Genomic DNA, 27,151 nt, shown 5'->3' with positions numbered 1-27,151 from the left:
ACACCATCTAATAAGAATCGTACTCACTTATTGAAATCAAAAGATAGAAGCGAAGAGGTTCGAAGATATATTTGATAGGCTATCAATATATCGAGAGTCGTCTGAGCTAGGCGGGCTAGCGATTGCATGGATTGTTGAGCACGGAGTTCCCACTCGTGATCTGGTGCGGATGCATGACCGAGCGCCTGTCAGTGACATAAATATTTGGCCAGAAGTGGAAAATGAAAGAACAGTACTGTGTGTTTACCACAGTGAAAGTTTGACATGAATCAAGCGCGGTTTAAACCGACTGAATTAGGGATTTATTACCCTGAGTTAAGGCGCTCAGTACGCCATAGACGCTAGATGCAGGCCTGGAATTTAGAGCGTATACCATTGCCAAACTTTTCCACATACGTAATTTATACAACAGTATCATTGCTAGGATCTGTATTACATGTATTCTTCCAGATGACTAAAGATGCTAAACCTGAAGGAACAGGAAATTATACCACACTAAACTACCCAACACTGGCATTAACTTGCTGTCTGGAAGACAGTTGGTGCTTCTGGAGCTTCGTAAACTTTGGATACTGTTTGTTGATGTATGCTGCAAGAGAATTGCAAAATTTGTTTTTCGGTCAACTTCGAAGCGCTGAAGATTCACATATCAGAGAAAATTTTTCTAGTTTTATTTTCTATAAGGTGGTTTTTATTTATGGTATTCTCCACGTGGAAGTTCTTCATGAACTCCTTCTTTGGGCAACGTGGTTTACTATACTTGGCTTTTTGCGTCTTCTAACTGGTCTCATCAGGGATCGTTCTCAGTACAGTCTTCGTTGTTCTGATTTTTCTCTTACTTATCAAGCCCGAATATTTTTATTATGTTGTTTGCTCCTGCTTTTCAGCAACGTTCTGATGATTATTTCTATAATCGTGGGTGCTAAACATTCTCTTAATACTATGTTCTTTATGCTTGCGGAGGTATTTCAACTTTTGATTGTCACTGTGCATGTTATCACGTGGTATGTAGTTTATCTATATTGCGAAGTTGCCTCACGTTCTAATGATGACGATAAAGTGTACCACCGTTTTGTGCTTCTTTATTACACTGAATTCGTTTTTGATACGATTGCTGATGCTGGCGATGTATTCCATAACCTACATATGTTATTTTGGAATAAACTTCAAATAAATATGTCAACCATCATTGTTGCCTTGCACCTTCAACATTTATACTACAAAGTGTCCAGACGTTTTGTGCATCACAAACGCTATAAAAACGTACTAAAGAATTTGGATACTCGAATTGTTTATTCCAAAGTAAGTATTCAGTTTTGCATTTTTAAACATTTTTTGATCGTTGTAGGTCAGACTTCATCAAACACTGTAACCTATCGACTTCTGTATTGTATCTGTTAGTTGTCGTTAGGATGTTCATATCTAAGCTTTCTAGTCCCTGTAAAGTTGTGATGTCTGCTAAATTATGTGATACATATCATAGTCTCAAACAGCTATCAGTTGATGTTGCAACTATTCGACCGTCAAATATCACCTCAGTTTTCGCTTTATTTAGCACCATATGGTCTCATTACCTTTCGCAGTAGATATGACTCATAGTCTTGTAAATGTATCTACAACGATACCTGGTTGCGCATCAACCTTTATAATTGACTCTGGAAAGCCCTGTTCAAAGATGACAAGATATGCTGCTTATTTTGTGACTTTTTGAAACTTATGATCTTTACTCAAACTGTAAGCAGTAGGTAGTTTTGTTTGAATGGCTCATGCGCATGGATTAATTACATAATAAGTATAATGGAAAGTGATTTAGTGACTATAAAACCGTCACTTATTGTTCAAAAGATTATCAGTTCTCAGGTACGTATTTTTATCAAACTAATCTTGTGAATTACCTTACTAATCGGCTTTTGGATAATCATAGTTACGTGAATGTATTTACCAGTTATGTTATTTCCCTTCCCACCTTAAGATTCTGGCTTTCCCCTCGAATGATGAGTATTAATTCATAATTTCCATCATGCAACTTTATCTGTTTCTCATGTCTTCTTTCCTCAGTTTTCATGTCTTTATTTCCAATCATTTGATTTTTGTACTGTTAATCTTTGTTGATTGCAAATCAGTCATAATCACTTTAAAACCTGACACTAATGTTCCGTGGCCACACTTCGGTAGCACGACCAGATAGAGTTAAAGGCTAACCGTAATAACGTAGTAGCAATAATAATGAAGTAAATTGGATTTTGAAGATGTAGTATGAAAATGTTTTAGGTGTCAATACCGAGGTTGGGCTCGGTAGAAAGTTATTAATGAATATGTTTTTTTGTTATATCCCACTTCTTTACTCTAAAAAAGCGGCTTACATTAAGTCACAAACGTCAAAAATACAATTTTTCTACTCATTGGGATATAACAAAAAATATAGTATATAATATAAAACGATAGAATAGAGAGGTGTGTATGAAAAAGTGCTGGAACGTATGTTGGATGTACTCGTTTGAGCTAATAAACTTTTGGGTTAATTCCAAAGTTATGAACTAATCACTGTGAGATACCGTTGTTAACAAGGTAGGCTAGAGTTACAAATAATCAGGTTTCGTGTTTTATCATCAAATCACATTTTTCATGTATTGCATCGTAAGCCTAAGTACAAATATGTACTTCAAAGCGAGTTCTCTGCTTTATTTCTGAGTCGTGCATATAATTATTCTATGGTATTTTGACTTACCAGAAGAAATAAAACAAGACAACTCGGACTACTGTTTTTCAATTATTTCTTTGGATTTTCTGCATTAACCACAAGTGTTTTTTATAATGGCGGTCAAAAGAGTAAGTCTTTAAAACTTTGATAACTTTGTTCACAACACAATATAAACATCGTCTCACTCGCGACTTGCATATTTGACTGTCAGTTTACCGTATTTCCATCAGTTTATTTGAAGTATGCTTTCCAGGTTGAAATAGCTCGTTCAGTGACATGGTTTTTATAATACTGATAACTATGGATGTTGAGTTCTTTGTGTTGTCTTACCTTTTGATAAGCATATGTTGGATTTTAGTTTTGTTCAACGTTCTAGTGGTTATTCACATCTTTTAATTATTAAATATGATTATTCAACTGTTTCAACTATTTTTCCTCTCAGTTTTGATTTTACGCATTATATTTTCTACTGACCTGTTTCTCGCTCGAAATCTGTTATACGAAACACCAAGTTCCAGTTATTTGTCCCTAGGCATCATGATAACACACTTAAAAGAAGACCTGTAGGTCCGCTACCTTTTTCCGAGATGTTGTAAAAGGCTGGGGATTGGATCTTATCTCAAACCAGACTATCATATCATGCTTTTACCTTATTAGTGGTCCTTCAACTTGTATCAGTTGGTGATTAAACCCATTTCTAATTAAACATATCAACCTCATTCAAATTCATTGTTTTTCATTTTATCATGTTCGTTATTTGACCAAACGTTTCGACCTTAGTGAATAAATAATACTTTCTGTTTTCACTGCAAATGAAGGAAAATTGTCCTATTTGCTGGGAGAAAATGCGCAAATCCTGTCAACTCCCCTGTGGACATATTTTTCATACTGCCTGTTTATATCTGTGGATTGAACAAAACAATAACTGTCCTGTATGCAGAAAGTGCTTTGATGATTTAAATGGTCTACCTCCAAATACAGTAACAACAAATTTACCTACAACACTTCCCAGTTCTTTTTCTACCAGTGAATCTTCCGAAATATCGAGAGGTCAAAGTAATGGGTCTAGTTTTCACCCTTTATCATCCGAAACCAGTCAGATAGGTTTCCGTTCTGAGAATCAACTTAATGTAAGAAAATTGTGCGAAACATGTATTCCGACTACGAAAAATTCTGGTTTCTCCGTTCGTCAAACAACGGCGGATTCATTACTTTCCGCAAATAAGTTCACTTCATCCAACGAATCATACTTTTCGGCAATGGTTAGTATGGACCGTCTGTTGGATGTACATGATCAGTTGATTGCTGAAGATGTTGCCAATGTTCGAACCCGTCCAAAAAATGCATTACCTGCAAAATTCTTAGCTATACTGGAAGCCGAATTAGTTAGTTTTCATGTGGTTTTCACTTATTCTCCGTACCTGTCTATATTATTTTTATTATTGTTTTTATACCTTCATCAGGACTACTGATCATTATGTTTGTTTGTCAGATAGTGGTAGATTCCAGTGTTTTGTAATGCCGATTGATCCTCTAGTTTGAGATCGTTGTTATACTGTTTAGGACCATTCTCAATGCTTTGATTAAATCTTATACAGCTTAACCATATCGATCATACAGAATAAGAATTATTTCTGACCATCGTATGATAAATATATTCCACAGCTGAATCCTTCATATGTTGAATTGCCTAATCTTCCCAACAATTTTATTGTGAGATGTTAACAGTAGCTTACTGCTGATCTCCCGATGATTATAAAGATAATTTGTTTTCTCACCGAATGTCAGCACTATTGGAGAAAACATCGAAAGTTAAGAATGTTTTGAGATATTACGTAGGCGCTAAGTGTGATTAGATGAATTAATGAGCTGTATACTTGAGTATCTTACAGTTAAGAGTACACTACCAGTGTTAATATACTCAGAATTATCTCCTAATCCAGTGAATGATTATAAGGTTAAGAGTAGCTAGCACTACGTATCTTACTGAAAAATGACTGGATTGGTGTTAGGAACACTTCTCTATTTTATGCTTGTCACGATTTTTGCGTCGTATTTTATTGTGTAAGTAAAAATAGTTGATCACGTAAAATGTATGATCTCTCGTACGAATGCATGTATTGTTTAAGAAATATTTGACAAACTACTGGAATTATAAACTGAGGGGTTTATCTGTTTGCTAAATACCTTCCTGAATTTAACTTGAGATTCGTTGACAGTTATTGCCAAATACCACGTTTTGTGACATGAATCGCATAACATTTATTTAGTCGAGAATACAAGACGTAACACGTGCTGTTGCACACTGGCTTTTCATAAGAATCTAAATATGTAGAATATCCCTCATCTGTGTTTTACAATCATTTAAATGTCTCAATCTGAATCTTGGAAGGACGGTATCAGTCGTATGTTAACTGATGACGGTTCATATTCTACTGGAACAAAATACTATGATAATAGTGTTACATTTTTCAAAAATTCGAAAACTTCATTTGTCACATACTTAGTTTCACCTGCTCTCTACTAATAGAATATGATTGATATAAAGCAGAAAACATATTCGTTGTCACGAAAAGTTAACGTTCTAAACAGTTTAATGGGTAGAATGCGATCTGACATCTTCGTTACTAAGTTCCTCGAATGACGTTGATTTAATGGTAATGTTCCAACTAATAACAGTTCGACTCGATAGCTGCATGAGGATTTCTGTGGTGATCTGTTTGTCATGTTCATATGATGACAAATTACATTGAACCTTCTCAACTAATGTAGTTAGAGTTTGATTAAATTGTGTGGCTGCAAGTCATCCTCAGAAATAATCATTCCATAAATCTAAGCATAATGAATAAAATTATATGTTTATGTTCGTTGCGTATAGTGTCATTGTTACAACTAAATTGCTTTATTTAACAGATAACATATACTTTTAATCCATTTAGCTTCGACATTTCCGCTTATCTGATAGTTCGAATAATTCGAAGTTAAAGTCATCCAGATGCAAACAACAAGAGGGCTCATTGACTGAACATACTGTTAATTCACATGCCCACGAATCTACATTGCTAATAACAGATCAGAGTCCACTCATTTCATCAACTCCCGATACATTATTTTCAACACTACATTCTTCACAGAGTTCATCAGATTCGTCTCATACAGACGATGAAGACAAGGAATTCCCACCTAAACGTGCTTTACGATTGGTAAGTTTTCTGAAGTATATTTCAGTTTCGTTGGGGTTATGGATTGTTCTGCCTTATCTTTAGTGATGCGTTTTTCTATTTTGTGTTGATTCGTAACTATAACTAGCTTCTTTCACTTTCTTATAAATCGTGTCAATCGAACAAATAGCCCCCAAATGCCCTGGTACGGCCGATAGTGAAGAGAGTCCGCTCTCCCTCTCGAAATGCTCTCACATGGCCACGCGTATATAGACTCTGCCAGGGAAGTCTTACTCATTACCTTCTCGTGGCGGGGTTGTTGTTTACAAAAATGAGAGGACGAAAAGCGAATGTCCGGCGCTTTAACCGGGCTGGTGGACATGGAGAGTCCACCTAGTGGAGTTGGAAAACCCTGATTCCAAAGCAATGGTGCACATGGGCTCCAGTATCCTGAAGGAACAAATGGCGTATGAACCAATCGTTGGTCACCGGCTACTATGGGACTGCATCTCCTCACAATGCTCCAATGCTTTGTGGATCAGACCTTTAGATCGAAGGCTCCGGGTGTGGTCCCCTAAGAAAACGACCTACTTCGGTTTGGGCACCCGGTCAGTATCACAGCCCTCACACATATCGAATGAGATTTGTGTGGCGCATATGTATTTGGTGCCTCCTTGTACCAATATCTATGTGTTCAACTAATAGTAATAACAACAAAGAGATTAAAAGAGAGAAACAGCCGAAACTTCCCTCTCATTGCTAAAAATTTTTCATTCATTAAATTTTAGTGTCAAAACTACAATGTCTACAGCACTGAAAATTCCATTGTAATCTATCTTTTTACGTTTAGGTATTGCAGACATTAGTAAGCAGAGTATGAATCTGGGACTTAGAAGCTAAAAGTCGAATGCCTTAACCACTACACCACGGTTCAACCAAATATTCTTCAATACATAGGTTTATTTCTTTCCCTCGAGAAGATTTCAAAAGTGTTTATAGACTGACTAGTTAGATGACAGATGAATTTCAAGACAAGATAATTTTTAGTATTGTATTGACACAAAACTATCTTAACCTAAAATTGTTTAAGAAGAAAATGAACGATATAATGAAGTTATGATGACTGTCTGTAGAACAATGAGAAGACGGAGTTGATCTAAAAAATGTGATGTATTTGCGCTATATATTTCGAACGATCTGGTTATGCACATACTTGTCAATACGTTTTTTGTGAAAATTAGTAAAGGTTGATTAAATGAAGATTAAAGTAAACAAAGGAGAAATGAAAGTTAACATTGCATAGGAAGAGTAGGAAATTATCGCATTACCCTAGGCCATAATGCGAAAATGAGGCAGGGTTGATTATTTATTGATTTCTGTTTAAAGGTTGGAAGTTTACTGAGCACTTTTCGAGTGAATGACGCCATAGTAAACGTGGTCCGAAATTCGAAATAAATTAAAATAGTCGTTTTCATCATTCTTTTGACTAATGTTTCTCTGTATGCTCGATGGCGTTCGAGTGGTGACCCTTCACAAGTTTTACGTCCGACTTTTGTGTGTCTTTTAATAGCAGATTCTACCATTAAACCTGCCCAACAATCGATTCAAGTTCGACCTTCAGGTTAAGAAATATGAAAGACTAATATTCAATTTACACATTCGTGTCTAGACCTGAAACTATCTTGACTTTCCCGGGTTCGATATTCACATTCTCCAATCATGTGATTGATTACAAATGTTAAGATTTCAGATACCATACTACTCAAACTGTTGCTTTAGTGCGTTTCACGTGGAATTTTGCCATTTATGTTGAACGTTGACGATTAGTGACCACATCCACTCTTACAGAATTTAAGAAATAATGTCTGTTGTAATCAGTGTATATATCATGTAGTTACAATCTGATAAACTTCAACTGCCACCCAACACAAATTAAGTTATGTTTCTTCATAAGTTCTAGACTAAAAAGTATGTTGACTTGTTTCATTGTGAGGTGCTATATGTATATATAAATAGTGTAAAACCTGGTATAAACCGGTTCAAGGTGACAACTCAAACCAAGACTGACCGGAAATAAAAAAAACAAAAAGGTAGGGGTGTGGGAAGGTAGTAGAAAACTGAAACCAAAAAATATCAGGAGTGTTGAATGCAGTACGTTGAAAACCCAAAAAATGATACCGAATAAACATATCTAATTCACTTCAACCGATTCCAAGCACTATCACTTGGCGTTTCCAATCATAAATTACTATTATCTCACCGACTTGGGATGGTAAATTTGAATATTTTTACTCCTTTTGGAGCTCGTAAACCTTTCTCTTGTAATGGTCTACCTGCCTTCACTCGTTGATATATATTTTTAGTCTCCAGTGTTTGGTACACTAATCCAATTCGCACGTGGTCGTTTGGTTTCACTAGAACTGTGTTTATCCGCTAAATGCTACTCAATCCAATGGGACAATTAAATGACATTCATTTGTTATCCTACCTGATCAACGTAGTAGGTGTTTATAATTGTACTCACATAACCATCACAAAGGTTACATCTTCAGTGTTTTATCGAATATCAGCTGCAACCGTCTTCTAATCATAAATAGGTGTTATGATTTCTCTTATTACGACCCAGCTACTTTTATTGCTTAGTATTCTTGGACACTACTTCACTCAACAAGACCTCAAATCAGAACACGTTTGAACAGGAACGTAATTATATTCCAAATAAAAAGGGTGGATAAGAATATGAATCATAAAAAGAAAAACGTTAGTATATTTATAATTTTCACACAGGAAGATTCTAGAACCTTCTACAAGTCTCCGCTAGCACCGATTGGTTAAGAAATAGTTAATCATCGTGCCTCAACACGATCCTGCACGGAACACGCTTTAATTTAATCTATATCCCTCTAAGAACAGAATGTTTAGAATTTTGTTAATTACGAAAATTCGATATTTCAATTCGTTGTAAATTTTTGGCCGCTAGTAGTGAAAAATAAGCTAGGATTCTGTGCACCTTCATTTTCAGATGTATAATCAAGATCAGTCTCTTCATATTTAGCTCATTGAAATTTACTTGCCATGGTAGTCTGTTGTTTGACTACTGTCCCATTTTTGAACTTGATATGATCACCATTCTTGGATATATTAATCACCAGAACTGACACAGGAAAACTGGAGACTTAAGTATGTACGAAGCCAACGCACACAGATCGAATTCTCAATTACAGTAACAGCAACCCAAGAGCTCACATAATCAACCACGTACAAAATTTGTTTAAGAAGGTGAGGACACACTACAACACACTTGCAAAGCAGAAAAATGTCTAAAGACTGCCTTTCGAAAGAACGGCTATCCAACACCAAAAAATACCAACCAAGTGCATCAGCAGAAACAAAATCAAATTGAAAAACCGACGAACGGATCATCTACCACATGTAAAGGGATAGCAGAAATTACCACGAAATTGTTGAAGCCTTTTGGAATAAGTTTAACACACAGACCAACAAAATTACTTCAATCAATCTTGTGCAAACCAAAGGATGAAATGACGAAAGAAGGAAAAGTGGACATCTACAAAATAAATTGTTAGAGCTGCGAAAAACACTACATCGGACAAATAGGACGCCTGCATCTTTGCCTGCACGAACACCAATTAGCGGTCAAACGCCATGATATATCCTCGCTTGTGTCCGTGTATGTGGACAACTGTGGACACATTTGACTGGGAAAATGTCGAGATATTGGATAGATGCGATTAAAAAAACACCAACAACCAACAAACATTGTGCTGATGATGCTCAGAATAACTATGAAAGCTCCACGATCAAATCATCCAGTTCAGAGAACAAATATCCACCGAAAGGGACAAGATTTCCACTACAGGCGAGTGGGCATATAAGTTGAAAAATAAAGGAATACACAAAATGGGAGTAAAAGAGGATAGTTAAATGACAATGTAAAATTAAAACGAATGTTACAGAATAGTTGTGATTGTAATTTGTGATAATAAGACTCAAAGCGAAAATTATTTTTCTAGTTGTAGTCGTCATTTAATGTGTATTGGTTGCTAAAAGCAAATTGATTGACTTTCGTTATTGTTTGAAGTAGAGAATGCTAGTTTCATGTTCTATTAAGGAAACTACGATCCACCGGGACGAAGATCCGTATAACTAACAAAAATCGATTGGTTTTAATAATTAAAAACCGGATGTAACAAGTTGTAGTGAAAATTACTGCACAATTCCATTTGTATAGTTATGATATAGTAATTATTGTATTAAATTTATATTTGGTTCATAGGCTATTAGACGGTTGTTGCAGCGTGTCAATCAATCACTTTTGATTTCAGGGAAGATGTGTCAATGTCATGCACTAAATCTTTGTACACATAAGTCTGGTGTTTTCGAAAGAGATAAGTTATCAATTCAACCTACTTCATCGATGGATAATATAATTTGTCAAACTCCAAATACTTCAACACCATTCCATTCATATCCTTCTACTTTATCTTCATCTTCCACTCAACTTATGAAACATTATCAAACATCTTCATTGGTTTGTAGTGATACATCTTGTTCACCTGATATATTATCACATAGAAATCGGTCTAGCTTATTCTTAGATCCTCAGACCTATCATTCAACTGATGAACAGGTTAGTATCATGAAGATATTTTGTCTAGTATTATAGTGTATGTCTATGTATTTATTTTAAAATAATATCAAAATTATAAACAGAATTGACCTTGATGACCTGCTAGTCTATAAAACTAAATTTCATCTTCTTTTGTGTGGTATTCTATAAAAATAGTCAATTAACGTAAAACAATGGGACTTTTAAGCTGTATTTTCTTCGGTCCTAGTTGATTGATCCAAGAATAACATACTTTCTATGGAGCTTTTAATTAAATCGTTGTCCAAGTCTGGAAGTAAACCTTTCTTGTATGGCCTCAAATATTGGTTTGCTTCTGGTTAGTCTAACTAAGTCCTGATTTACATACGCAGTTGTAGTCTTCGTAATTTGAAAAGGGCTGTTCAAATTACTGTGAGGGTGATTGTTGTTTAAACCTTCGTGTTTTAAATCGACCATTTATATCACAGATCTCCATTCTTGATAAAAATATGATAAATTTCAAATACTAGTTTATTTGGAGGAAATGTAGAATGTCAGTGAACGTTTTGTAACATAACTAATTCATAACGAATAATTTTAAAAACCAATATCGGTTATGAAAAGAAACAAAGTTAAGAAAGGTCCAAATATGTTTCATTGTACTTTGTGACCCAACAACCATTATCTATTTTATATTCAAACTTAAACATCTAGGTCTTATAGCTCTTACATTACTTTTGAATTATGGAATTAAAATCTGATGATAGACATTTTTTTTTAACTCTATATATATTGTGTTTAAAATGTTGTCATTAGAATTTCTCCTGCTTACTGTTTTATAATGGTTGTAATAGGGAGTTCCTCGCAGTCACGGAGTCCATAATTTTTTATACTGATTAGTACCAAAGTTGACCAGTATGAAATAATATTAGCTGAAGGGCTGTTACGAATAGGAAAATCTTGAAATGTTTCAGAGTATTAGCTCGATGCTCTTCAACGATACGCATTATTGGCCTTTTTAGGGACATTGAAGAATGTTCTCTCCAAATTAAGAAACGATTGAAATCGATGTATTCTGACTTTTAGGTCCTTATTTTACCTACAATATGATGTATTAGTCATTAGACCTGAATTTATCACTTCGGTATCGGAGATGAGCAGTCGCATTCATACTGTGTTTAGTTTTCAAATATAATTGTTTTCTAGATTTTACTATTGATGTCTTGTGTAAGTTTGTGCAGACCATATATAAAGCAAATCAACTTCTGGAAATAATCAAATAAGCAGCCATCATAACAGCTGTACTTGAAATCCAAATAAGTAGTTTAATGTGACTATCGATTCTCACTCATCCCTAGATGATGATAATGATCTTGTTTGAGTTCATTATTAAAATGTTTCATTTTCATTATAGAAAGTATAGTGACGTTATCTATCCAAATATATTATTTATAACTGAGTAGCTTTTCTATTTTTCGGCAGTTCGTTCTGTTAGTCTGAACAATTTACTTTTCACTAGTTAATCTAACTTCAAAGTGAAACCATGATCACATTGACCCATCTAGAAAAGTTTGTTGATAATGTGTAATGACCTTACATTTTTCCCTCTATCTTTTGGTCACTTTTTATACAAGCAACTTGTTTTTATTTGTTAGAGGAATATATCCACATAATTGAAAAAATAATTAGATTGCGTTTTGCAACTTTAGATAATCTAAAATCTCAGAAATATTGATCCCTGTTTCCACATTCTTTAAATCACGTAACCTAATAAAATCAACAAGCAGGTGGTTTTGTGTTGGGATATTCAGAAAAATATCCCAAAAATGATCCTGTTAAGTCTAGTGCCATCCTTGGACTTGAAATGGCATCATTTTCCTATTGGTCAATTTTTATTTCGCGTGTCGTTTCCCTACCGGTCAATATTGATTTCACTTGTCATTTTCCTGTTGGACAAATTTTGTACGAACGTTGTTTTCTATTTTATGGTACGTTGTGGTCTGTTTGATTGGTATATAAACTCTGTATGTTTGAAATATAATGATTCATATCGCAGAGGCTGAGACTTGTGTTCTGGACTTAACTGGCTGGGCTAGGCGGAAAGCAGGACCAATCAGAACTCTAGACTGCTCGCACGTGTTTACGCGTCTTTGATCCGATCGATAAGTCACTGCACATTAATCTGCAGTCACAAGTTATAACATTTTGTCTACATGAATTCATTTTTAATACCCTACTATAAAGTTAGTTTTAGTATTGCTTTTATTCATAAATCTACTTCGTTATAGTTTGATGGTAAACAATCTCTGTGCTAATGTGATATGGTTACTGAAACTGAAACGTACGAAGTTCTACGTTTTGACTGACTGATGGTAAACAGTCATTATTGAAAATTAGTCATCTCTGTATTTATATTGTAAAAGGAAATCAGTCTCCTTGTTTTAAAATCATAAGTGTTAATTGGGACATGCAATCTAAATGCATCAAGACTTAACTGTTTTTGGATTTAATTAGTAAATTATAGTGTTATTCTGAGAACTGTGGGTATTATTTGAATTCACTGTCTTCAAAATTCAAGCCTTGATCACTAGGTACCTTTACAGGACCTCATCAAAGTAACTGGTACGATCATTAATGTACTGAAAATACGTTAAGTTTAGAAGAAGATCCACTGAATTTTTCAAAAGTTAGCACATGTTCATATGTTTTTGTTAACTTCGAGTGGACTAATTTACACCAATCTTTTAGTCAAAAATTTCAAAAAAACCGTACATATGCAACAGAAAAATTAGTGATCGGAACGCTCCACGGAGGTGCAATCATTAGCTACATCTGGTAAATAAGGGAGTCTGCTTTGTGTTTTCCATGTCACAAACAATAAGAATCTCACTGTTAGTGGACCGTTCTCTGAGGTTTGTGCCATGTTTGTTAATAATTCCCAAGAGCCAATTTGGAATACTTACTACAGAAAATTGACGTTTTCAACTCGTTTATATTTCCATATATTCAGAATTTCACAAACAGTACTGATTTTGACGTCGGTTTTCAACCCGATGGATTGTCCATTTTTCTGCTGTAACACATTCTCATCTTTTCATGTATTCATATTCGACTCCTATACATCATGACGAGTAGGATTTGTTTGAAAGGACCAGTATAGCAAATTCATTGTAAGTTACTGACTAGGCAGGTTTACTTTTTAATTACATGGACCCTACGATACAATAACTCATGTAGATAGGTATTATGTAGTTATCCTTCCCATATCTTAACGTAGGTTATTTTGGCTTCTTCAAACCTAATGTGTTTTTCCTGGTGTGTGTCGCTGACCAAACCTTATTTCCTAAACTTTCACATTTTATTTACAGTAGCTAAATAGATTATTTAGTTCTAATCCATTTTGTTTACAATGAAGTCACAAAAAAATCAGAGCGGATAGTGGAAACAGGATATTCTCACGTTGTATATGCTTCTTTTAAAAGAATAAGTAGTGCTTCAAGACGGCATACAAGTTAACTGAATTCTCGTACACTATCATGCTTTGTATTTGTTTGAATACCTTCTTTACGCCGGGAATTGTAAATTTTGTCTTTTTTTTCCAGTTGCGTGTTGTAAACAAATGTAAATGTAATTTGTCTTCAGTTGTACATCCCTTCGAAAGTCATCGCAAAAAACATCAAGAAAAATGTCTTTTGTCGCGGCGAGGTCACTTCAAACTCCTAACTAGACGTCCCTACTTAAAGAAAACAAAATAAATAACCAGTTCACTACAATGTAACTTCACTTCCTTTTCACCACCTGTCTGTTTGTACTTCATAACTTTGCTTCATTTATTTGTTTTCCCCAGAACGTTGCTTAATCCTATTGCCTTTTCTTATTGGATCAACTTCTCATTATTTTGTCCAAAGTATTGTGATGACCATTTATGCAAATATATTCAGATTAACTGAAGTGTCATGTTGTCATTTGAGTTGCCATTAACTGAGATTCTGACATTTTTCATGGCTCCTGGCTTTCTGATTTTTTATAAGTATCTATTTCGAGTAGTGCTTATGAATTCCTTTATACTTCGCTCTTTCAATATTGATCCCACATTTTGTATGCAAACTATTTACACACAACAGTGGGGCTTGTTTATTTTTGATTTACTGTTATCTTTTATACAAAATAATATTTGTTTTATTCAGTTTAATTCATTTCGTTCAATACATTTATATATGATAGTCTATCCACTTTTTGTACCGTGTAATACTTAACCTGACTCCTATGGGTCTGATCTATGATCTGCCTTTGATTAGCCTTCAGTTTGATCTCGTATGGGGCCGCTGTCACATTTTAGTGAGTTGTAAAGTCCTCTAGGGATGTTTTGGTTATTCTGTGACTGCCTGTAATCTCTTGGCCTGATTCTGTAAACTATTGATAGCGCTGCACAGGATCATTTGTTTGTATTCTCAGTCACCCTGAAGTGTATTTATCTAAATTACGGAAGTGTCCGTTTCTCGCTGTGCGCAAAACTAATGATTTCGGAGAAATCTTTGTCATTTCACACGGTCGCCTGGAGCCGTCCATTTACTTGAGGAAATGACTAGGTCATACGATAGTTTAGGAGTGAAGAATATCATCCGTAGAACTAGTTGAGATTGTGAAGGTTTTTGGAGGTGTTTTTTTTATTTATATATCACTCGTGATAACGACTCACTTTGAAATGCATTTTTGTGACTTCGTAGTCACGTAGCTTCTTATCGTTTACTTCAATCCTTCACATAGATACTAATTATCAAATCCATTATTTAAGTCTGAAAAGTTTCCTGACATCGGGTCCGTGCTTCTATTTTTGTCACGTTTATATAATATTCATTCAATATGGCGAATATTATAAATTATAGGGGTTTTGGAGTATGTATCACTAACTGGGTGTTTGTAATGACGAAAACAGCACCATGCATGCTTCCCTTTTAGACCTATCCTCGGAAAGGTCATTACATCCGCAAATGACTTATCAATGAGTACTGACCAGTACCATGTATCTCTGGTCGTTATTGTTGATTGAATTCAAGTGATAACTTGGAATAGTGTTCATATTGCGAATTAATTGATAGAATCCGGTTTGCACGAAGAAGGATACGCCACCAATCACTACTAAGTAGCTGAAGTGCAAAAGGCATGACGCAAATATCCAAGCATATGCAGAATAAATAAACAGTTGCTTAAAGTTGCATTCAAAACGCGCATTTAATCCTTTTTGGAACTCGTTATCTTAAAGTTTTTTACTTTCTGAGAGCCAAATTTGGTATCTCGCGCTCTACATGTCAACACATTATCCACCTAGCTACTGATTCTTGATAACCATTCTCTTGTCCATTATGTATGTAATTAAACGTAACTGGTGGTCGTTTGGATTTTCTCGTTGACGTCGCTACTGTATTAGGTAAACCCCCACTTAACACACATTTGCTAAAATTATTCAAGCATTTGGTCAGAATATCAACAATAAATTAATCAAAATCACTACAGACAGCAATGAAAAATATTTAAGTTGTCTGCAGAAACAGCAATCATAACAAAATATCAGAACACATTCAACTTGATCCATATTCCTCCCTTCGTCCACTAAATTTTCAGGAAGTTTGACAAGCCATTCACACATATAGTGGATTTACAGAATTCAGTATTGACTGCATTATTATTGCCTGTAGAACTGTGGGGTTATCAATAATGATCATCATTTAACTAACATTAATCAAACAGTAAAGGATTCAGGGATGGTTTTGTTATTAAAACAAAAAAGACTCTTTTCGGCCTGGAAGTTCACTGTTCGCATGGATATTTAAGCTCCTTTTCTGTTGGAATAGTACTACTATTACATTTAGATCCAGATAAAATGAGCGTATACCTCTGAAACCTAAAATTTTAATAGGTTTCAGTACGAGCACATTTTTCATTACTAAAAGGAACCGCGTCATCATTTCCAGACCAGTACATTGATGGGTGTACTGGAGAAAATCTTTAGAGCCTCACTCTTGGCATTACTGTAAAAAGAAATATTAAATGCGGTCCAGTGTTTGCTACCCTCTAATATGGTAGCAACGGACATGCTAATTAAATACAGTAGCACCAGAAATAATTAGTCGTGACTGCTTGCTTCCAGTCTTACACACAATAGAATCGTATGTTTCCTTTGCAGCCGTTTAAATATCCTAATGAATTTTTGTAATAAGAAAGTGTTTCTAACAAACCTGTGTAGGGCCAGTGAAATGTCACTGAGCCCTAGCCAAATCATCCGGCAGTTGGATCACTGAATGTCGAACAGATCGTCGCTCCCTGCCAAGGTCATGTACAACCGACGCGCATTAGTTAATTATATGTCATGGACTGGCCCATGCGGCAGTGGTCTTACTTTGGTTTGTATCTACTTTAACTAATATATTTCTGTAATAACGTCCTTTGTGTTGTACAGTCTTCAAAGCATCTATAGTACCTTGTTACGTCAATGGGGGTAGTCCACGTAAGGTGCTGACCACGAGGTGTGACTTCGACGTTAGTTGGTTCGTCACACTATTCACGTCTAACTCGAGTAGGCCTCCAATCATTTCGACATAGATCATCTACGTTGGTGATCTACACTGGTGAGCAAGACTTCGAATAGCGCAACCTATCACTATAATCTTTATTATTGTATTCTATACTTATTCTTTTTCATTTTTATCATCGCCTATGTTAATCTGTTACTGTGAACTTTCGTTGCTTCATGTCAATGTTGATTAGCATTTAAACCTAAATAATTCGTTCAATCGACAGAACTAACCAATCAACTACGATTATAATCGGCTATCGTGGTTCTTTAACAAGCATTAGCAGCATGTAAATGCTCCTGTGTAATATGTCTGTTAAAATATCAACCACTCGTGAGTATAGCCACAAGGCAACACGAACGCATATCTCTTTGTATCTTATCCACTGGTATAAATAAGACAAGATTTACTATCGACTATAAATTCATCTTTCTGCTTAACCACTATCCACTAGAATGTTCTTTTTTTTTACCACTGCCTGCCTAATTTCCAATTGCTGAGTTCCATGGCCAAACAGAGGATACGAATGCTAGAAATTCACGTCTACAACGCTGTGTTAATCGAAAAATTTAATCAACAGTACCTCGTACATAATCCAGATTCAAACAACTGCCTACTTCATTACTTAAAGGCAAGGGTAACCCAGGCGAGTTTCATAATTTCATTAGATTATTTCGTACTATATTTATGATGCGTGATAACATTTCGTAGTTGCTTTCACGTAAACTAGTCATATATTCTGTCACTGCCGTCAAGTTTTAGTCGAAATCATGTACATTTATGACTCGTTAGTCGACATACTGTGGTAAAACATATTGCATGTACACGAGCACGCTTAGTCCATGTCCCAAGTACACATGTTGTCGTACTTAATATGTCACTTAACGCTAGGTAATAAGCTCTTTGTATCAGCCTTTTACGAAATGGCCACGTTACCTGGACCCTCTAAACCTTAGTTACATTGGTGGTTACCATTTTAATTAATGTTTATTATACCCCTTGTATTTGCTAATAATTCACACGGTAAATCATGGCTCGATTTCCTTATTACACGACAGTCATTTTAATTCTATTTTCGGTTTATTTACATGCGATACGGGTTTGGAAAATATCTAAACGTCCTCGAAAATTCTCCACGAACCCAACCATAGTTTTCGTATATGTTTTTATTCACACATCCAACTGTTACGCTAATCATACCTAAGCGAACGCTCAGTGCAACTGTCAATATACGTAAGAACGATGTTATTTAGACTCGACATTGTAACACATCTGAACTATTGTAGTTGTTCTACTTCGATGTCGTACTTCATTTTATGAAGTATTGTTTCCTCGTGGCTGTTATTTAACAGATGATTCCGGTACATCAATCGGCTGTTCAACTACTCGACGATTTACAACCTGTCCAGTTCAATTGGTGGTCTGACGACAATATCATTCGCGCGAATCATCAGTTTATGCAGTCGAGCGAATCTCCTGCAAACTCAAAACGATATTGTCGCCTCTATCTCAACACTGACAGCGTTTTTCACGGGTATCATTGACATGAGTCCAGAGTGACACTCTTGGTTTCTTATGTTCTTTTCGATATTTTTCTGTTCACTAACCGAACAAACACGCAGCATTCACCGTTTATCATCTTTTAGAGACTTCATCGTGCCACCTTTGCTGTGGATTTGTAGCCTTCAACCCTTACTGACTGTAACAGCAGTCATCGACTTTTCAAACTGTGACTACAAGTTGGTCAATAGCTTCGCACAACGAAATAACGACCACTCTTCACTGTTATACTTCTGTACTTACGGTTAGTCTGTTAGATATAGATATAACTAGAATTCGACACTAATTAATGGCTGTCAACGACACTGCCCGACTTACAACTTTAAACTAATGACAGTACAAATATGGATATCGATTGATAATACACTTATCCTACTATCGCTATAGCATCATTACTCTTGCGGCAGACTTAACGTTTGTCATCGGAGGAACTGAATTACTTGTCAAGGCTATATATTTCAGCGCGACTTGATAGAACAACAAAACGTTTTGTTCTTTTCATTATTTCTATGGTTAATCAATTTACGTTTAAGCAACGACCTACTAACATATTATGACTCGCTGTTTCTCGACCAGTTTCTGCCGCCTCCTTTCCATTTGTTTTACAGATAAGCAATACCTGGAGAATTTATAATATTCGTTTGGCACTCTCCGGCGCGCGACTGCTCCCAACATGTTTGGTACCGATTCAAACGGCCGCTGAATCTGGTGGGGGAGTATTGTAGGGCCAGTGAAATGTCACTGAGCCCTAGCCAAATCATCCGGCAGTTGGATCACTGAATGTCGAACAGATCGTCGCTCCCTGCCAAGGTCATGTACAACCGACGCGCATTAGTTAATTGTATGTCATGGACTGGCCCATGCGGCAGTGGTCTTACTTTGGTTTGTATCTACTTTAACTAATATATTTCTGTAATAACGTCCTTTGTGTTGTACAGTCTTCAAAGCATCTATAGTACCTTGTTACGTCAATGGGGGTAGTCCACGTAAGGTGCTGACCACGAGGTGTGACTTCGACGTTAGTTGGTTCGTCACACTATTCACGTCTAACTCGAGTAGGCCTCCAATCATTTCGACATAGATCATCTACGTTGGTGATATACACCTGGAACGATATGCCTGCCATATGCGACCATTGAAATCAGGAAAGTCTAATATGGAAAGTTGGGCGTAATAATCCAAATAAATAATGGGGGCCATAATAACGATGTATTATCATGGTCAACATTCATGTCAGTCTCAAAGCATCAACAGTAAAATTAAATGTTTACACATACATCGTGGAAAAAATTAAGAAAACTAGAATGAGGACGTTTCAGACTCCTGAGAGTCCAGATCCAGAATTTTGATCTCCTTAAACAAGAAATCTCTCACACGACCCAGACACGGATCCCAATGTTCAAGTAGTTAGCCATTTCATTGAAATCACGAGCATGTTAACCATTGAAAAAGTGTAAGCAAATGTTTCTTTCCAATATGCGACTCCTCAAAAGTGTACATTTATGACCGTGCACTTTAGACTGGATCAAAAGGCTTCCGAACTCTCCCAAAGAGTTGGCTTCCAACGTTATTGTTGTCTAGCTTCAGTCAATTCAAGAAATTGTGCCACCATTTCCCATTGTTTTCAATTAGCAACTGCCTCATACTCGGCAAAGTTTAACTTCATTGGTCACGGTCACTCAGTACTTCTAGGTTTTTGTTCGTTGTTCAGCTTTGATCGTCTCGTGATTTCACACATCGGGACGCCATTGGGCCAATATTCGAGAAAGGTCATCAAACATAATATGCATGATCCAAAAACATTCTCGGAAGAACTCGGAAGGACCTGACCACAAAGCCCTCACGATCTGATGTTTTTTGGCTGATCACACTTTTCTAACCGTTATTTAGTTCTGGTACATTGTAGTATTGAAATTTAGCGAGTTTATCAAAACGATTTAAAAGCATAAAACTGAATTCAACCTCGATAGAACAACAACTGTCAATGATTAACAAATGTTTTCTTTATCCTGTTTTATTCTCAGATAAGTAAATAAAAATTGGAAATTGTATTATTTGGTTCAACGAAATCTGCCCAACAGATAATGTGGCGCGAAATTCGGCACTTTCGGGGATGGGTAACTATGTAAATTTCCGGGCCAGTCCAGTGAACAAGGAGACAGATAAACACCTAACGCCTATAAAAATACCCAAACACTCGAAAGTCCTAGACCTTGACCCACGTTCACCCAGTGATGGGATAGTAAGAACCCCAATCCAAATAGACAAAGATGACCCATGTTCACCATCTTGTGTTATTCGCACCCCGGTCAGATTTTCTAGTAAATCAGATATTAAAACAAGTAAATAATTTTTTTTATTAGACGGACTTAGTCCTGGAGTGCCTTACTTTAATAACTATGAAACTCCTGATGGTGTTTTGACAGAAGACGATTCAATACACCGAGGTAACAAGTCATCCTCACTGTCGGATACTGAGGTTGCACACAACACGAAAGCTAAGAGTAAGTCTAACTCTCGTATATGCTGCTCACAATGACTGTCTGTGCTCTACTGTCACCATCAGACAGGTCAGTAGAAGAACGATAAGACTACGAGCATGAGATCCAAGGTTCGAGGGCGAAGTCGTACTCCTGGCTGTACAGAGGTGTGCTAGGGAATGATGGTAAATCAGTTAATGAGGTCGTAGATCATCAGCGACTGAGATGGTTGGGTCACGTGTTGAGTATGCCAGAACACCGATTACCACGTCGCGCAATGCTGACTAGTGTAGAGGATGGTTGGAAGAAAGTTAGGGATGGCCAAACCAAAATGTGGCATCAGTCCTTGAAGTTACTAACTTATGGTCTGAACCGCGTTGGTAGATGCAGACAACTTGGTTAGGGTCCGCGTGACTATCATAACCAATGGCTGGAGAGGGTGGGTGTCAAGGCTCAGAATCGGCCACAATGACGTCGGTGTATCAGTCTTCAGTAATAAGGATAGGAGGTCTGTCGACCTATATTAATCCTTGCACTGTCTTCCCTCAAACTATGAGATTAAAATCGCTTCATATCTTTATTTCTACGAACTAATTCTTTCTTGCTGTACTATATGCTTATATGCAATCTTTCTTTTATATATTACCACCATTGACTTAACTACCCGTATGAACCTGGTGTCCATCTTGTTGTGCTAATGAGGTATGGCAACTTGGTCCGATGCATATGTGTGCCTGGTCCTACGTTGTAGCTGACTGACTGACAAAGGTGTGACGGCAGCAATGTGTTTTCCTCAAACAATGAGCATAACAGTGACGCCTTCCCACAAAGGAAGGGTGAGGATAGAGAAGGTCGACCCTATAAAGCCCACCTCGCCTTATCCCATAGATATCTGTCTCCGGCAGTAAGATTTCAACAAGTGACTTTCCATGGGTCGGCTTTCTTCCAAGAAATTCACTTGTTGGCCTTGAAAACGTATATGGTTAGTTCTGTTTGGTGAAGACGCTGACGAAATTCAGTTTTCTAACCACCTTCATCAACAATGCAAGCATGTTTGGGATATGGTTCTCCCTCCAAATGTGAAATGTTACTTCAGGATTGGTTTGCGTCAGCGCCTGAATTAATAATAGAGATTTAAGTAGTTGAACGCACTGACCGTTTCACTTATCCTGAGAGTCTCATCAGTCCTGATGGTTTGGTGTCTGACGAAATCTCAACACGTGTTCAGATAGGTCGATTGGACTTAGCTAACTTGCGTCGATTTTGACCTAGGCGAGATACCTGTCGTTCAAGCAAGGGACGGGTTTACTGGGCAACAGTTTTCTCCGCTCACTATAGGAATGTAATCATGGACATTAATTATAGAGGATATCCATAGACATTCAATAGGGCCCCCAAATGCCCTGGTATGGGCGAGAGCGGGGTGGGCTCGCCCTCCCTCTCGAAATACTCTCATACGGCCAAGCGTATGTTGGAACACCGCCATGCTTATCACAAGCCAACAATAGTAGTTTTTCTTGACATCAGGGCTGCCTACGATTCGTTGGACATGACTGTTCGCTGGGATTGTTTTTTGAAGGGTGTGTCTGAGAAGTTCATTAACATCTTAAAGACCCTATACACAAACACCTCAGGTAGAGTGAGGGCATACAACCACCTCTCTCCATTGTTCCATTCAAGCAGTGGGCTTAGGCAGGGTTTCCCAATCTCACCATTTCTCTTCAACTTTGCCATCGATGACATTCTGCAAACAGCTCCGATGGATGTAAGTAATGGCGGTGTGGATCTGTTGCCTGGAGAAACTTGTCGACCTTGAGTATGCGGATAATGTTGTCTTACTGTGCGATAATGCCCAAGGCATGTAATCCACACTTGATCAGTTAGCAATCAGTGTCCGTAGGTATGGTATGTGCTTTGCACCTTCGAAGTGCAAAGTACTTCTACAAGACTAGCAGGATTCTAATCCTGTACTCATACTGGATGGTGAACAGATAGAAGTAGTCGGTAAGTTCGTGTATCTAGGTAGCTGCATAAGTACTGGTGGTGGCGTGAGTGATGAGATCAATGGACGAATAGTGAAAGCCAGAGCGGCTTATGCCAATCTGGGCCATCTTTGGCGCCTTCGTGATGCCAGTCTAGCTGTAAAAGATCGGATCTACAACGCGTCGGTGAGAGCAGTTTTGCTCTATGTCTGTGAAATCTGGCCTCTCCGAGTTGAGGATGTTAGACGACTCTCTATGTTCGATCGTCGCTGTTTTCGATGGATTGCTGACATCTAGTGGCAATACCATGTTAGTAATGTAGAGGTTCAGCATCGTATGTCCGGGCACAGAGATGATAATGCAATCGATGTCACCATCTTGAAACATCGACTTCAGTGGCTTGGACATGTTCTCCGAATGTCGTCCCAGAGAATTACACGTCGTACATTATTTGCCGACTCTGAGACTGGTTGGGAGAAGTGGAGAGGTGGTCAGTGTATGACATGGTGTCGTGGTATGAAAGAATTCTGCCTTATTGAGGTATGCTTGACTGTCGTAACCAATGGTTAGAAAATTTAAATGAAATGACTTAATACTGTTTGCAATAGTGCAAGTGTATCCATTCTTTATCTTCCCCCAAATCTTAAGATTCTAAGTTCCTCATAACTTTTTTGTTCTTTTTTCAATAATTTTTCTTTTCTAACCGTATCTTCGTTGCCTAATCTTTACTATTGCCACTGATACTGTTACTACCTCCACTATTCTGCGGTTTGGCCTGACATCTATACTAACGAGGTATGCTAACTTGAACTGGTGTACATACGTACAGGTTCTGCGTTGTAACTGACTGACTGTGTAGTATCTGCAAGGTTATCGTCATTGTGATAAATCCCCGCTATTGTGGCACATGATTGGCTATTAGTATATGCCCCCAGTGCTTGTTGACATAATTTGTATTTACCTTTGCTGATGATCCCGTAAAGTCTTCATACTCTATAGTTAGATCTACTACCATTTCATTCCCACTGACTGGAATGTGGTAAAAGTACTTTTTAAATTGGGCATTCGGAATTAATATTAATTCTTTACTTCACTAGCTGGCTACCTACTTACGTTAGAGTTTTCCTTTTTTTATTAGCGTTTTGACCAGGTGGGGTTGTCAGCTCAGAATTTAATCCACGAGTGCATCACTTCAAGTCTTCACACTTTCCCATAATAGAAAGAGTAAAGACTACCAAATCTCGAAGAAAATACAACGCACTGAAAGAAGAGGTCTTGGAAATGAATTGATGACTCATACCAATCCTTGATTTGATAATAATTTAATGCAACTCACTAAGTACAGAACTTTTCAGAGGCTATCGGTACTACTTGGTTGTTCAAAGTGAAGTAGTTAGAAATGGTTCAGACTAACAACCTACTTACTGAAACATGTATAATTTAGCCATTTTTCTAATGAAATACTACTTTAGTTACATTGTACTCTCAGGTAGACCGTAACTGCAAATTTATTGTATCCTACTGCTTTAGTTACTTACTTACGCCTGTTACTCCTAACGGAGCACAGACCGCTGACCAGCATTCTCCAACCCACTACTTTAGTTACTACGTTGTTATTTACTTGATTTCACTGAGCTATATGCAGAACACCTTATAGGGTACGATTCGACATTCGGAACAACTGAAAAGTACTGCGTCCTCATTAACTTTGTATAGATAAATGCATCTAACTATAATGCTCCATAATAAAACTCCATCTATATGGTAGCTTGTATTTAATATTAAATAACTATTTTCTCTCCGTACTTTTTCAAGCTCACACGTGTGATTCGAATAATAGATTCAGACTGTCTTGGTTTGAGAAACGCATAAAGCGTAAATCTTTATATGATTCACCTGGTCTGTTTGTCAGATTTCGACACAAGCAGAACTATGAAAAGTGTAAGAAGAAGGAACAACAGGTTTGTGAGGAAAACGTGACCAATCCGACCGATATCTCACAACTGAGATCATGAGAAGTCATGTAAATTAAATAAAAGCCTGATTTACTATACTGTTATTCAGAACCCTGTCTTTCTCGAGATTTTTTTCCAGTTTTGTACATAAATATGCATTTTCTCTTACTCATCACTATTTGTGAAAAAAATTCTCATCGATATCCTTTAATCTTATTGTTGTTTATCAACTAAACCATTGTAATACTTTATTTCACTCCTCTTTTGTAATTATTAGAATGGGGATTTATGAAGATTGTAATAATTTTAACAGTTGACTAATAATTCACTGCTCCATGGTTTATCGTAAGCGTAAAATTGATCGTTTTTGACTCTCATTACGTGCCCATTCTGATTTGAAAGTGTAGTATATGCACTTTTCTGAATCTGTGTAACTGTCTTAATGATAATGTATCTATTGTGTGAATTCCATTCCATATGATGGATAGATGGATGCTCATTTCTAAACGTATGCAGAGTTCAAGCAGTCAGATCATGTTTTAAGGATTTAATGATAATGGCTTTTAGCAATATACAAAAAAAATTATGAGGCTCCTTTTAGCTAAGCTAAACAATAATTTGTTCCAGTCGATTATAAGAAGTCGCATTAGAGTCTGTTTATCATCATAAGTTCCGTAGCAGTATCTTAGTACATAGTTACCTAAGTGAGAAAGTGTTCATGAAATCGTTGTTAACCTAATCCCATTTGAAACTTTTATGTATAAACCGCTTAGTTCTAACCTTTTCTGGTAGACTATGTTGACTAACTAGAAGGTTATTCGTGCATTATTTCACGTAATCTCTGTCGGTGAACTTGTTGAAGGACTTGTGAGTTTGTGTCAACACCTTTTCATAAGATTGGTATTCCTGTATTTACATACGAAAGGATATACTTCATAACATGAGCAAAAACAAATCTTCATATGTACCAGAATTAGAGTACAATATTTTTACTCATCACTAACAAGGGATTTTTCGGCTCTCCTACATGTATAGCGGGATTTAAAAGCCCAAACTGTCCATATGGATTAGCTATTGCTAGAGCAATTATTATTGTGGAAATAGTTTGAATACCAGAATAGGAATATGGCTTTTATACTTCGTATTCAGGTTAACACCGAAAGTCTACTTCTACTACATATTCCTCACTTAGCTTAAATTAGGTTAGATCAAACCTTGTATATAATCTATCATCACTCAAGCAGCGTGCGAAGGAAAGCAGAAAACGTATGTTCAAAATTACTTAGGTTGACTTTTAATACTCTACTGTCTAGTGATGTGTGGCTTACAAAATTGACACTTTTAATCGGTATTTTTGCTTCAGTGACCTTGATGTTTGTTTTGCCCATAAACATCCTGTTTATCATCTAGATTCATCACGTCTAGTGATTGTGTATTTACAAGAAGTATTTATCAGTCCAACTTTACGCATTTCCATTTCCATATACACAATAAAAAAGAAACCCTACGTCCAACTAAAATTTATGAAGTTCTACCATATTGTTTACCTTGTCACAATTTTTTTGGTCAATCTATAACCCCCATATGTCTGGTGATTTAAAACAAATAAAAACGATCTAAAAATTTTGATTGTTAGTATAGGAGATTTAAAGAGAAAATGTTCTGTAACCAACTAATTTTCGTTAATATAATTCCAGTGATGTGATAATTGACAGCCGGTATACACATACACCTAGTTTCGGTTATAAGTGTTCAAGATCAACTTTAAATAATTCTAATAAATAGAGAGCAAGAAGGGAACTATGTGCATGAAATTTCTAACAAATAAAATAAGTGGGAAAATTGGATTTTCTGACCTTTTGTGACTGTAATCCACCCAATGCTCAATTTATTCGAAATTATCAAGTCAAACCCTGGTAATCATGCTTTCAGATAATTCATTTCTTAGTGTCTGTCATGAACGTCTAAGCCACTCAGTTCAACAGATGTATTTGTCTATTTTAGCAAAGCAGTTGACTGAAACATGTGTATCCTAGTGATGCGTAGTAGTGTTATATTTGATAAGAAACTCAAATACTTAGATAGAAATACAGTTGTCCAGTATGTATATTAGCAAATCACTACTGGTTAA

At 36.5% G+C, this 27,151-nt stretch overlaps 1 protein-coding gene across 1 annotated transcript; it reads left to right on the top strand.

The window, feature by feature from the left end:
• On the top strand, positions 1-25,080 carry MS3_00006838 (uncharacterized protein; the record flags this gene model as incomplete). Its single annotated transcript, XM_012938245.2, has 7 exons — positions 1-1,302; positions 3,520-4,086; positions 5,641-5,904; positions 10,160-10,513; positions 14,074-14,176; positions 20,967-21,107; positions 24,881-25,080. The coding sequence occupies exons 1-7, from the start codon at positions 346-348 to the stop codon at positions 25,078-25,080; spliced, it is 2,586 nt and encodes an 861-aa protein (XP_012793699.1). The 5' UTR covers positions 1-345.
• Positions 25,081-27,151: the final 2,071 nt, after the last annotated feature.

Source organism: Schistosoma haematobium, chromosome 2 (assembly GCF_000699445.3).
Source record: "Schistosoma haematobium chromosome 2, whole genome shotgun sequence".
Lineage (NCBI taxonomy): Eukaryota > Metazoa > Platyhelminthes > Trematoda > Strigeidida > Schistosomatidae > Schistosoma > Schistosoma haematobium.
This window is presented reverse-complemented; position numbering and strand designations above follow the sequence as displayed.